The sequence below is a fragment of the Fundulus heteroclitus genome, chromosome 4 (assembly GCF_011125445.2).
Source record: "Fundulus heteroclitus isolate FHET01 chromosome 4, MU-UCD_Fhet_4.1, whole genome shotgun sequence".
NCBI lineage: Eukaryota > Metazoa > Chordata > Actinopteri > Cyprinodontiformes > Fundulidae > Fundulus > Fundulus heteroclitus.
In genome coordinates, this window is record NC_046364.1 from 11,351,022 (window position 1) to 11,365,665 (window position 14,644).

The window sequence follows — 14,644 nt, forward strand, 5'->3', positions numbered from 1 at the left end:
AAACTTCCTGTTTTTCCTAAGGAAAAGGAGTCATGTAAACGGGTTATTTTATTTTATACAAGCAGAACAGTGTTTATTAAGTTTTTATCGGTAAATTAATTGACATGCACATGTTTTCGGTGCTGCTCCAGCATGCCGTATCAAAAAAGAAAAAAATTGCCATCTCCTAATTGAGAAGAAAAGTCTTCTCTCTCTGCGCTCCCAGAACATCCCGACGCGCACGATAAGTTTGGATCTGCTGTGCAAAAATGAAATGAGAGAGAGAGAGAGAGAGAGAGAGAGAGAGAGAGAGAGAGAGAGAGAGAGAGAGAGAGAGAGAGAGAGAGAGAGAGAGAGAGAGAGAGAGAGAGAGAGAGAGAGAGAGAGAGATTGTAGAAGGAGGTGGAGGTGAGTAGCGGAGTGACTGAATAACTCAGTGACCAATCACGTCCTCGATGGGCCGGGCTCCGCGTTCGTCCCACTGCCGCTTCACGGGCCCTCAAAGTTTGTTTATTCGCAGAGCGCTGTGCGTGGTGAAAACGTGTTAGTTAAGTAACTCCCTTTCTGCTAATAATAATCCAATAAAGCACTGTTTTATTTTGGGGGGTCCTGAATCCGCAGCGTGGACCTTTAAAGGAACGCGTTTTTTTTTTTTTTTCGCGTGGATCATTTATGCTCTTTTTTTGTTGTTTGTTTGTTTTCGGCGCACTAAACTCTCTCACAACAGTTTGGTGTTCAAAGTAACAAGAGCCCGAATCCCGACCATCTTAATGCCAGAGCGCTGCGAAGAGAGAGAGAGAGAGAGAAAGAACGGGAAGAAAGTTTTTCTCAGAGAGCGGCAGAGACTGCGGTGCGCATCTATCCAGGCTGATCGCTGCTGAATCTGTGTGAAAGACTGAAAAGATCCGGCCGCAGGAATGGACTCGAGAAGCTGACATTCCCCTGTAGTAGTCCAGATAAGCTCCTGGCTTGGCTCACAGAAGGGGTTAAACCGTATCTAAAGGGAGTTTGGAAACGCCAGCCTTTCTTTCCGTACGGATCAACTCATTGGGTGGGAGCTGAGAGAGAGACAAGAGTCCCCAGCAAATCAGGAGCTAATTGATTAAAGAGACTTCATTTGAATAGGAGGGGGGCTGGCGAGGTGCCAATCGCCTTTCAAAGAAGCCCCCCCTCCAACCCTCCACCACCTCCGTATGATTAATCGCACGGCATTATTGATAATCATAACGGGGCACATGCGCGGTGGATGGGCTCGATTTACGTAATTTTTGAGGAGGTTTTGTAGTCATTTTTTTATTCTTTGCCTGCTGATGTGCCAGCCAGCATGTCGCGGAGGAAACAAGCAAAGCCGCAACACTTCCAGTCCGATCCTCATCTGCCTTTACCGGAGCACAATGGTGAGTCTGCCGCTGCTTCTGCACAACTGCGGCCACTTTTTTAACCGGGTTTCGCCGAAACTGATGGGAAAGCTGATCCTTGAAGTGTAGCTCTGTTTTTACTTCTAACAGAGCTCGGAGATTTATGTACATCGTTTTCATCGCATAAAAGATGTTGATCACGTTTATGTTCACTTTTAGGTCAGCACTAACTAAAGTTAAACATAATTTAGAAAGTAAACAGAACTTACTTTTCTCTTCAAGTTTGCGTTCTATATCAACTTCTATACCTTTATTTCGCACTTATTATAATATAAAAGTTAAAAATAAATAAATAAGAACAATTAAACTAAAAAAACACCGGTGGTCTTCCCACCGTGTGCCGACACGGACCACCCTGTGGCTCCGGCCAGGGCTGCAGCTTCCACGGCTCCAGTCCTGCGCTGTGAAGGGGAAGCGCTCTCGGTGTTTCCGCTCTTCTAAGGAAAGTCACTATAACAAGTTGTCCCTTGTTTTGTTCTTTTGTTTTTTGTTTATTATATTTTTGTTTGTTTTGTATTTTTTTTACACGTCTTTACATTATTCCCAAGAGTTAGACAGAAATAAACCCACATTCCAAAAACAGAGATAAAACTAATAAAACATGTATATGTTTTGTTTGTCTTTCACCTTTCGTGAGGATTGACTCATCCATTACAGTTTTTGCGCAAAAACTAAAAGTTCCGCCTCACCCAAGAGGAGACGCGCACACTCGGAAATGCAACGGTCTAATTTTTGTTTTAATATTTCGCAATGTAAATCAGCACAGGCCACAGATAGCAGATTTTTTTTATTTGCTCACGCTTTTCCTATCGAGACATATATATATATATATATATATATATATATATATATATATATATATATATATATATATATATATATATATATATATATATATATATATATATATATATATACGTAGGCACGTGAATGCTTCATGATTGTTTTTGCACCTAAAACTGGGGACGAGTTTGTACAAATGGCACACGGAAGTGCGATTGCATGGGAACTGTGGCTCTCCGTGTTTTTGAAGCTAAGAAAAGGGCACGAAAAGTCCTGTTGATTACATTTTTGCGAGATTTCATTAAAACTATTCAAAGGAAAAGAAAAGAAAAACAATGAAAAACAATGGCTTGATAAGACAGTTAGATAACTGACATGGAGTTTGTTTTGCTCAATACAGAGCGCTCGTCACTAAGAAAATAACCATTCTTTTAATTCCCACAATTTAACAAAGTAATCTTAATCAATGCTTTTTTAAAACATTTTAACTCATTACTCTATAGTTTGCAACGCTATACATGATAAAAAATATGTTTTTTAAATAAAACTTAGATTTCATAATGGTATTGAGGTCCTATAAGGCCTTCAAATATAGTCGATGCAGGTAAGGTAGTCTTCAAAAAAATACAAAATAGCTTTTAATTATTTCTGGAGAAAGTAAAGCGGAAGCACTCTTGCAGTTCAGTTTGTGACCTTTTTTGTGCATGGTGGTTTATTCAATACCTACAGGTAACTCCCCGAATATCGTATTTTTCCAGCATTTCTCCTTAAATCCAACAGTCTAAACATAATGAGGACTAACTTTTTTCACTTAAAGTATGTCCAGTGCTATTCTGCTTGTGGAAGTAAATACAAGCGTTCCGAGTGTGTATAGTTGTTGGACCTGGGAGATGTGGTCTGTGTGAATGTAGAAATCTTTAGCTGAGACAGTGTTCGGTGTTTTTAAAAGTGTTTTGTGACAGTTGTGTGATGGGGAAACGAAACAGAAAGTTGCGAGGCTAAGGGCGCTGCAGTTGCTTGGGAGGTCGGGCGTGAGAGCCGTGGAGGGTGGGATGTTGAGCTGTTTTAACCTTTGCCAGTGGCCCCTCTGTGTGGAGGTGATCAGAGTTCAGTGCCCAGTGTGTTCCCCTCAGCCTTGTCATTGAGCGTGCTGATCGGAGCTGCGGGCGGCCCAGCAAGGCCTCGGCTCTTTATTTAAGTGTGTGTGGTGTGACTGCGGGGCCTTATCAGTGTTGTGTCCATCCCCTCACGCCCTATCAGAGTGGGTCCCCCTAGAAGAGAAGACTGGCTGGGCAGCCCCCCCCCCCCCCCCTTTTTTTTACACTGTTGTTCCCTTCAAAGACAGAGTGCAGTTGCTTGTCAACTTGCCAGTGTTTATGTGGTGTGAGTCTAGGTGTAGCATGAAGGACTTGCTTTGTGTCTTTCCCTCCCCTTAAGCTTTAACCGTGTCACCGGGGCAGAGCTTCTGAGATGTGAGTCTCTTCCTGGACCCTCGGCAGCTTTTAGTGGAACCCCATCTAGTGTTCGGTGGGCTGGAGACGACTTGAACAGAAACCCCTCTGAAGTTACAAGTGTCAGGAAGCTCACAGAGGCCCCCTGCGCAAAAAAATAACGTAGGATCTCTCAAAGCTCGCCTTTAACTTTTCCCACTAATCCTCGCTTTTCAAAATCTGTCCTCCGGCTCTTTGTCTTTCCTAACACCTTTTAGTCCTGCTCTCTTTCTTTGTATGCAGACTCTATAGACATTTTACACAATCCTTCATACCTACTTGACTTTATCTTAATTTTAATTCGAAGTTAATCCTTGCTATTCTGGGACTTAAGCCTAATGCTAGCATCTGCGTTGTTGGTTATACTTGTCGTATGTGGTCAGTGGATTTGTGGTGATGAATTGACTCAGATTTGATCCTTTGTTGGTCTTTAAGTATGGCAGAGTTTGTAGATTCATTTTGGAGCCGCGGGAATTTACTGATGTAAAAAATATTTTTCGGCCTGTGCAAAAAATAATTTTCTGCCACAGCTTCAGCTTAAGATTCAACAGGGCAAGATGAGACCTACCACTGCAGTGTTACACAAATACGATTAATGCATTTTATAGTTGCTTAATTAGTATCATAAAAAATGTTTTCATTTTTGCTAATTCTTTTACTTAATTGTACAGCAAAAGTTTTACTAAAGGTGCATTAAACACTTTATATTTTTTGATAAATAAGAAATTAATTTGAAAAAAATACATTTATTTCATGCTTTTGGATTTAAATGTGACAGTTTCATTTTAGAATATCCATGCTTTTCTACAAGGTGTCCCGTTGGTATTTCATTTCAGACATCAATGCACATTTTAGCGCAAAAATATTTTTTTTATTTAGGACTAACCTTCCATTTCTCCAAAGTTAATTAATGTTTCCTTCTTTTTGTATATATCCCACTTTGCCTTGTATTTTAATTTGCGTCACACTTTATTCATGTTAAGCGGAGAGGAATTTTGTTTTTTCTATTTTCTATATTCCTCTGTCTCTCGCTCTCACTCACACACACACACACACACACACATATTTTTTTTCAAATTTAACACTCTGGTTGTAGGTCGATGGGTGGGAGGAAGGGGGGATTTAACATGAAAAGTTATCATTAAAGTTGAATCTTCCGTGTTTGCATGGTTTGATGGTGTGAGGGCCGGGGTTTACTGTCATGGCAACTTTGCGTTATCCAGTGTCTCTGAGCGTAGAAACATTGAAGGAGATAATCCCTGAATTAAACAGGATCTGCTTTGAGTCGACTGGGATGAGCAGAGGGCCAGGCTGCGCCGACGATCCCCGCCGCTCCCATGCTGCGCGAACAATGGGAAGGCATCCTGTCTCTCTGTGGGGCAAGGCTGCGCTCCTCTGGGTTTCATTTGCAAATGAATTCTTGGCGCTGATGAAAGTGTTTTGAGGGGCCGGAGCCACAATGAAAGGGATTCATAGAGAAATGCAATTTGTAAATCAACTTGTATGTTAAATAGCAAGATTTTAGTGTGACAAAGGGAAGTGAATGAGGAAAGTCTTTGGTGCAGTGGTTGCTCTGGGGGCAGGGTGTCGTCCTGGCTTTTCACTATCTGACTCGTCCAGTTTTATTAAAAGGGAACATTTGAAAAAAATCTGTTTCTGTGTTCATGTCAGTTAGGGTCATTGCTTTTGAATTCTGTCTGAGTAAAAGCATAAGTTTTTGTCTTCATTGCTTGGTCTGTTAGCTGGTTTGTTCAGTTTCTCAGTTTTGGCAAGTTTGTGATTCATTAAATGTACAGTCCTACCCCTCTGTGTCATAATAGACTTTTTGAAATTATGAAACAAATTTTCAGACTGAAGGTAATTTTTTCCCCCCGTTTTCAGTAAATTGTAGTTTTTGCGCATTATTTTATTTTTTGCCGTTCTGATAGGTTCATTCTCTTTCCTTCCCTTTAAAACAGCTTGTAATTCATTACTAATCTAATATAACGCCGTCTGTGGGTTTTTGCCATTGTCATGCCTAAATTTCTCCATCGTGGGACAGTAAACGCATTGTTTGTCGTCTTCTTATATTTTTACCTACAGCAAATTTGTTTATGACTTTTTTTATTCCGTCAGGGTTGCGTATCAAACTTTTATAGTTTTAAATACTTTGTTTTATTTTAGTTTACACATCTGGGTGCTCAAAGCTGTGTTGTTTTTGCCTCACTGTGACTGCGGGGAGAGCGGAGACAAATTAGTTTAGTGACATAGATAACCTGTCCAAGATGCCCATAGTTGGCTGAAAATGAGCAAAGTTGACAGCAAATTGAAAGTCTAATAAGACCCTCAAATGCTTTTTTCTTTCACCGAATGGACAAGAAGACTTTGAAGGCCACGAGTTATAGGAAATCAATGCTTTTCTATGAAATTTCATTAAGAACCAATGTCTTTGCTTCACTCCGTTTTATATTTTGATGGATTATCTGAAGAAAATGATTACCTTTTGCTGGGCTGATGAAACTCAGACACGCACCTTCAAAGATCGCATTTAAAGAATATTTGCATAGTTCCCATAGATTTTCTATATCATCTTATCATGTTTCCGAGGCCACTGTGTTGTATAAAGGCTTTTCTAATTTTGTTGGCTCATTGTTTCTTTAGAATCATTGTTTCTTTGAGCACATCAAAAGGATAAGTGCAAAACTGATTAATTTAAGATTAACAACAATGGAATTTAAGGAGATAAAGCTGTTTTTTCAGCTGTAAAACATCTATAATCACTAATCCTCTGTTTCCTCTTTTTCAGGGGACACTGGACTTTGCTCTGAGGACCCCCCCTTCAAGGAGTCAGACGCCCATGTCTGCAGTAGATGTTGTGCTGAGTTCTTTGAACTTCCAGATTTTGAGGAACACCAGAAAAATTGCACTAAGAATCAGCTAGTTTTGATAGTAAATGAAAATCCTGCCTCCCCCGCTGGAAGTTTCTCACCCGGGTCTCCTTCCCATAATCCTGATGACCAGATGAATGACACAGCTAATAACACTGATCAAACAGAGTGCAGAGAGCTGTTGGAGCCCAACAACCTTGAAAAAGACGAATCCATGGACATGGATGTTTCCGGAATGAGCAGTGGCCAAGAAGAGGAAGGCGGTCAAATAGAGAGTGGGAGCTCCATTGATACAGTCAGCGGCCATGCAGGGAGGGGTACCTCTGGCCCTGCAGTAGGTACTTCGGTTATCTCTGCCTCACTACCTCAGCTCAGTAACCTCACTGAACTGGGAAACTTCTCCATGATCAACAGCAATGTCATAATTGAAAATCTTCAGAGCACTAAAGTGGCCGTGGCTCAATTCTCCCAAGAGACCCGATCCACTGGGGGACCCAGGGTGGCTGTGCCAGCCCTGATGGAGCAGCTTTTAGCCCTGCAACAGCAGCAGATCCACCAGCTGCAGCTCATAGAGCAAATCCGCCATCAGATATTACTATTAGCTTCTCAGTCTCCAGAAATGCAGGTACCCCCAACTTCTGCTCCAGGCACAATGGGGCCTGCTGCCAGCCCATTGACCACACTAAGCTCCCATCTCTCTCAACAGCTGGCTGCAGCCGCAGGCCTCGCGCAGAACCTGGCAAGTCAGTCAGCCAGCATCAGTAGCCTAAAACAACTGGCTGCAGCAGCGCAGCTACCTCAGCCGAACCCAAGCAGCAGTGAGACATCTCAGAGTGTTACAACACTGGGACCATCAACAGTCAATCCTCAGTCCTCTGACAAGAGGCCTAGTGTTATGAGTAGCCTCCACTCTCAGCTAAGTAACTCCTCGCTTGCTAAATCATCAACGCCAGCATTTGGAATAGGTAGCTTATTAAGTTCTGCAGTGAATCCCCTTCTACCTCAGCCCCCACCTGGAAACCCCATGTTCACAAGCTCACTGCCCAGTGTTGGCACCACTGTTGAGGACCTGAACTCTCTAGCTGTTCTGGCCCAACAGAGGAAAGGCAAGCCGCCAAATGTAACATCATTTGAACACAAGACTAGCTCTGACGAGGCTTTCTTCAAACATAAGTGCAGGTTTTGTGGCAAGGTGTTTGGGAGTGACAGTGCCTTGCAAATCCATCTTCGCTCTCACACAGGTGAGAGACCATACAAGTGTAATATCTGTGGTAACCGCTTTTCCACTCGTGGTAACCTGAAGGTGCATTTCCAGCGTCATAAAGAAAAATACCCACATATCCAGATGAACCCCTATCCTGTTCCCGAGCATCTAGACAACATACCAACAAGTACTGGTATACCATATGGCATGTCTATGCCACCTGAAAAACCTGTCACTAGCTGGCTGGACAGCAAGCCAGTTTTACCCACTCTGACAACCTCAGTTGGTATGCTTCTTCCACCAACTATGCCGAGCTTGCCCCATTTCATCAAAAAGGAAGATCATTCTATAGCCATAGCTAGCCCTTCTGTTACTGCAAAGAATGACTCATGTGCTACTGAGCTTTCAGCTAAAACTAATGATGGAGTGTCTGAAGAGGGTGAAGGTGCAACTTTACCTACCTCAAATGGAAAAACTGAAGAAGGAAGCCACTCGTCAGTCTTAATGACAAATGTGAGTTCTGCATCGGAGAGTACTGCAGAATATACAACTTCTAACAGCCCACCTATGATGACCAACCCACTCATGCCTCTTCTGACTGATCAGTTCAAGGCTAAGTTCCCTTTTGGAGGTATCCTGGATCCTCTCCAGGGGTCAGAGACCTCCAAACTACAGCAGCTTGTGGAAAACATTGACAGGAAGGTGACAGACCCAAACGAATGTGTCATCTGCCACCGTGTATTGAGCTGCCAGAGTGCTCTAAAAATGCACTATCGCACTCACACAGGGGAGAGGCCTTTCAAGTGTAAAATCTGTGGTAGAGCATTCACCACCAAGGGAAATCTAAAAACCCACTACAGCGTTCACAGGGCCATGCCTCCTCTAAGAGTTCAACACTCCTGCCCCATTTGTCAGAAGAAGTTCACAAATGCTGTGGTTCTTCAGCAACATATCCGTATGCACATGGGTGGGCAGATCCCCAACACCCCTTTGCCAGAAAGTTATCCAGAGTCCATGGCCTCTGATACTGGCTCATATGATGAGAGAAACTTTGATGATCTTGATAATTTCTCCGATGACAACATTGAGGGGATGGATGAAGGCCCAGATAGCAGTGTACCAGACACACCCAGGTCAGTTGATGCTTCCCAAGACAGTCTATGTAATTCCCCAAACCCCCATGAAATGGAAAACCAGGAGGGACAGGACAAAATTGGTCAAGAAAATGTTCAGAGTAATGAAATGGAAGAGGTCCCAACCAGCCAGTTGAAGCTCAGTGCAAATGGCTTTGTTGAGGGGGATTGCCTCACCAATGACTCCTCATCTCTCGGAGGGGATGTTGAAAGCCAAAGTGCTGGGAGTCCAGCTGTGTCAGAATCTACCTCCTCCATGCAGGCTCCATCTCCCTCTAGCATGCAACTACAACCACGCAAATCTCCTAGCCTTGAAGAAAGGCAACAGAGGGCCTTATCAATGGACCACACCAGTGCAAGCCTTCTGCACTCTCACCCCTCCAACATTGGAGCCCTAGACCTGACATCTGTTAATCCCTCTAGAGATCCTCTGGGCATGATATTTCCCTTTCGTGAGCGTAGCACCATCAAAAACACATCATGTGACATCTGTGGAAAAACCTTTGCTTGTCAGAGTGCCTTGGACATTCACTATCGAAGCCATACCAAAGAGCGACCATTTATTTGCACGGCTTGTAACAGAGGTTTTTCCACCAAAGGTAACCTCAAGCAGCACATGTTAACTCATCAAATGAGAGATCTTCCCTCGCAGCTCTTTGAGCCGTCAAACACCAGCCTGTCCTCCAGCCCAACCCCTTCCCTCCTTTCCGTTGGATCTCTCAGCAAACCAGAGGTCAATGGCTTTCTCCATAGCCTCCACCAAGAGAACAAAGATGTCACCCCAGGCTTGGTCACATCATCTGCATCCACCTCCCCAGTGCTCTCGGCTGCTCCACCACGCAGGACTCCCAAACAACATTTCTGCAACACCTGTGGGAAGTGTTTCTCTTCATCCAGTGCTCTACAGATCCATGAGAGAACCCACACAGGGGAAAAACCGTTTGCCTGCAGCATCTGTGGTCGGGCTTTCACCACCAAAGGAAACCTCAAGGTAAATGAAAGACAGAATAATGAGAAATACATTGCTTGGCCTTCTGGTTAGTTGTACACTACTTGTCGTTGTAGAATTAATCGTTACAGTGAGCTAGGTTACAATGTATTTTCCCACAGGAGTCTCTAAGAAAAGTCACAAGCCTACATCAGTCTGAAAAGAATATGCTCAATGATCTACAGAAACTTGTAACTAGAGTGCACAGAAGATAAAAACATATTTTGGTCCCAAATTCTTGTCCCAAAATACAATCCAGTTCTAGGTTAACTTCTAAGTTTCCAGTCTCAAGAAAGTCAAAACTTCCCTCAGTATTTTAATCCTAAGATTCAGAAGTAGTAAATAAAATACTTTTACACAGAGTTTTTTAGACTGTATTTAAGGACTAGGAACAAGGAGTATTTATGAAAACTTGGTATTAGTTGTCTGGAGCAATGCAACTGGGCAGTGTAATCTTGGCACAAACCCTGTAGGTCTCCGTGAGATGAGCAAATTAAAGTTCAGATTAAACACCCTGTCGTGCCAAAATAAGATGTTTATTGCCTGTTGGTACCTCACACAGCATAGACAGCTAACCAGGCTGCTGGGCTCAGGGTGTGAAGCCATTTAAATACCGTCAAGCATTATGATTATTTTTTCCATTGCATCATCTCATGTGCAGCTCCTGTAGCCAAGTTTGTAAACAACACTAATTTTTATCCATCTCCGTGTCTGTCCTTCCCTCCTTCTGTTCCCTTTATCCCCCCCCTCCCTCCCTCTCCACCTGCATAGGTCCACATGGGCACACACATGTGGAACAGTGCTCCTGCCAGACGGGGCCGTAGGCTCTCTGTGGACGGTCCAATGGCCTTCTTGGGCACAAACCCAGTAAAGTTCCCCGAAATCTTTCAGAAAGACATGGCATCAAGGGGAAGCAACGGGGACCCGGCCAGCTTCTGGAACCAGTACGCAGCAGCCTTCTCCAACGGGCTGGCAATGAAGACGAATGAAATCTCTGTCATTCAGAATGGAGGCATCCCATCTCTGTCGGGCAGCGTGGGAAACGGGGGCAGCTCTCCTATAGGTGGCCTCACAGGCAGCCTAGACAGGCTGCACAGCGCTGAGCCCAACGCCGCTCTCGCCGGCCTCGAGAAAATGGCCAACACAGAGAATGGGTCGCACTTCCGGTTCACACGCTTCATGGAGGATAATAAAGAGATTGTCACCAATTAGCGTGCATGCGCCTGTGTTTGGTACAGACATGCATAGGTGCCTCTAGGCACCGCGAACACATGTGTACGCACGGAGAAGAAGAGACGGGAAGAGAACAAGACGAGGATAAAAATCAACTGGACTGCTTTGCTCGCCATTGAACCTTCACGGACACTCGTGTGAAGACAAGTTGCTTTTTTTGTACAATGTACATGTTATAGTTTTACGGAGCTTATTTATTAGTGATTATAACCTTGCTTGAAAACAAGTGGAAGCATTAACAGTTAGGGTTTGTTTATTTTTAAAACCAGAATGGGTATGTATGGGTGCTTTAAATATGTGCTTCGGAGACTTAGAGAATCTGGTTGGATAACCTAACCTTGGCATTAAGTTATTTTCTGTCTGTAGTTACTATAACCGAGCTGTCTGTGTTCATGTGATACATTAGCCCTGTAATAAACAAAACAAATGTGCTGTAAATAATGTACACTGATCTCCGGTAGATGGTCTAACATCTGTGTGTTTCCCCTTCCCTTGTTGAGACAAAACAATGACATTCAAGCAAGGGACAAAATTATGTGATAGTTCCTATTTTCTAGTTGTTGTTTACCTTTATCTTATTTAAGGAAGGCAAAATATTAAAGTTTGCTACATTTCAAGAGTTTCTTTAGTGTTAACTTGTTTTATTGTTACAATTCTTGGCTATTTTACTTTTCATTTCTGTTTACTTACATTTTTTTTGTTTTTTTTTTCTTCTATTTGTTGCTCTTGTCTTGAGCAAGACGGTTACACAGAGGGGGAATATTCCGTCAGGTTTATTTTATTTGGAGCCCTGGCAGCCAATCAGTCGAGAGGGATTCTCTTGTAGTTTCTCAGCTGGATTTCCACATTGCTGCTATGTCCGAGCAACCTCCCTATGTCATCAAGTGCAAAGTCATGTGTTGAAGCTTCTGTAAATACGTTCAGATTTGGTAAATCCAACGTCCCATGTGGGATAATGTACATACTTCATTACATGAGAAGTCCATCACGACCTGGTGGGGGGAGGGGGGGTACAAACTGAGAGCGTTTTTATAAATATAAATATATATTGGGTATGACAACCGTTGGACTGTTACATGCACTTTCTTGGAAAGTTGGAAGATCTTTATGGGTCCAGTTTCTCTACACTTTAATACCTACTAACAACTAAGATACTGTAATTCTTTACTCTAATAATACAATACATCAGTTTTCCAAAAGAAACCTTTTGTGTGTGCTTGTGTGCTTTTATTCCCTCACTCTGCATAAAAATAAATGCCTTTTAACTTCTTGGTGGAAGCTATTTTCACACATCTAATTTGATTTTTTATCAAACATAAATTTTCTTCAGAGCTTATTTTTTTTAATACTCAGTCTTAATTTTTTTTTCAATGAGAGATGAAAGTTTTCCACCTCATTTTATATTGAAATGCTTAGAAATAGGGTTGTAATGTAAATTACAGCATTATAAAGGGGAAATAAGAAAGCTGTTATGAGCAAAGCAATTTGTTTAGTCTAAGCATTAATAAATAGTTTTTAACTTTAAGGTGGCTATCATTTTTAATTTGGGAATGAAACTGATTGTGGTCTTCCATTTTTAATATCACAAAAATCCAGCTCAATGAGATGTAAATACTGATGGCAAATTTCAGGCATCAAATAGGATTGTTTTACATTTTTTGTGTAACTCAAGAAAAAAAAAATCCTCCAGCTGCATTTAATTTAACACATCGCTGCACATCCTGCAGTGCAGAATCCGCTCCTTTCTGCCCAGTTCAGCATCCCCTTTTTGCGCACTCCCTCTCCTCTTCGCAAAGCACCCCACCTCCTCCACTGCCCCACTCCAAAAGAAAAAAAAAACAATATTTACGTTTTAGATTTCAAGACGTTGAAGCTAAATGATCCTTGCGCACAGAGCCCGCTTTCCTTTTAACAGTCACATGTGTTCCCCTGAGCTGTGTTGACGCAGCGCGCCGGCTTCCTGAGAGATTCCTTGAAAGACAGAAAGAAAACAAAACTGATCCACATTCCTACCTAATTAGGACAAACACTTCCTTTCTATGGGCTTTATTTAAAATGTTTTTTAGATCATATTGGACACAGGAAGTACGACTGAATAAAAGTAATAATATTATTATTAAAAACAATAATAATAATATTAATAATAAGAAGAAGCTCATTAATTATAGTAAATAAATAATCCAGAATGTTTTAGTTTCAAATATACAACTATTGCAAAATTATGAATGTCAGTAAATGCCTGGCTCCAGGGGGAAGTTTAACATTCAGCAAAACCTGCCTTCTTTAACTCTGTGTCAGCCCTACCAGCACCAAACATGGATTGGACTCCCTCCACTCCCAGTCCCTTGCTTTACGTATCGATTGAGCTGTACAGTATTACAGAAACACTTGAATCTCAGGTGGCAGGAATGTGTACGATTGATCTCTTCCACTGTGGCTCCCCAGCAGTGGCTTTTTGCTCCACAACACGCAGCACCACAGGAAGAGCCGAGCAAACACACTGAAACACAATCGCTGTTCACTAAGAGGTGGGGGGGCTGCCCCACTCTGCCCCGCTTACAGTTTATTCTGGTGCCGCCGGGAGTCTCTGAAACTGTCCTATCAAAGACAGACACACTCGCACATGCATCTAAAGCTGGATTTATTTCCAGTCTCTTGTCTTGAGTTTTATTTTTCCCCATTTCAGCCAAATGGCTCGATGGGCTGCAGTGGCTGAAGAGGATGGGAACCATCAGCTCAGAAACATTACTCTATTTAGCTGTAAGCCACTCCTGTGCACTTACTGTACACTCAAAGTTTCATTAAAGGATTGGCCTTTAGTAAGGGCTGTGTGTGCAGCTGCTGCATTGCAAAAGCCAAACCATTTGTCTTCAGAGGAAGCCAGATTGTGCTAGAAGTCCTTTTATTAAGTATTCCGTGACTCCAAACCCTATATTTAAAAACCAGAGTTGTTTAAATGCATAGACAGATCACATATTAAAAACAATAAAAGATGTTCAGTTATGTTAATTTATTTAAAAAAAAAAAGTATGCCTTGGTAGCAAGTCGCAGTGGATCTTGCGATGCGTGTGTGCGTTAAATTGAATCTGACAGAAGAAACAGACAAGGGGAAGAAGGAAGGAATGAAAGCAACAAATAGCTCCTTCTTGACTCGGGCTTTAGCTGAATCTGTTTTATTATGTGTTCCATCCTTCAGTCCGCAGGTCTGGGTGAGATGAAGCTGCACAGAGGTGATCTTTGGAAGCTCAAGCCCCCTCCCTTTTACAAACCTACACCCTGTGCTGTCAGGCCTACAGAGTCGATACGATCCGCAGCTTGAAACCCAGCCGGGGCTCCCCACTGAGGGCTTCTGGCCTAACACTGGGAGATCAAAGACCCACTGGGAACAATGGTGAACCAGGCGCTCGTCACTTTGCAGATACACCTGCCCACTCTGTCGGTCACACTCAGGTGGTGGATCTCAAAGGAGGAGTGTACCATTTTAACAGCATACCTGTGTAGGATTTGAGGATTTCTTGGTTTTGCACTCTGCTGTGTCAGTCCCTTTTA

General features: G+C 42.6%; 1 protein-coding gene across 1 annotated transcript; it reads left to right on the top strand.

The window, feature by feature from the left end:
• The first annotated feature begins 481 nt into the window (after positions 1-481).
• On the top strand, positions 482-12,363 carry sall1a (spalt-like transcription factor 1a). Its single transcript, XM_012880202.3, has 3 exons — positions 482-1,376; positions 6,456-9,865; positions 10,634-12,363. Exons 1-3 carry the CDS (start codon positions 1,304-1,306, stop codon positions 11,072-11,074), a joined length of 3,924 nt encoding a protein of 1,307 aa, XP_012735656.2. The 5' UTR covers positions 482-1,303; the 3' UTR covers positions 11,075-12,363.
• The last annotated feature ends 2,281 nt before the right edge of the window (positions 12,364-14,644 follow it).

What these genes read in the sequence shown, in the direction of transcription:
- sall1a (XM_012880202.3), top strand. Translation starts at nt 1,304, where the DNA reads ATGTCGCGGAGGAAACAAGCAAAGCCGCAACACTTCCAGTCCGATCCT. An exon ending in GCCTTTACCGGAGCACAATG is followed by an intron (nt 1,377 to 6,455) that starts GTGAGTCTGCCG and finishes CCTCTTTTTCAG; the next exon opens with GGGACACTGGACTTTGCTCT. An exon ending in CCACCAAAGGAAACCTCAAG is followed by an intron (nt 9,866 to 10,633) that starts GTAAATGAAAGA and finishes CCACCTGCATAG; the next exon opens with GTCCACATGGGCACACACAT.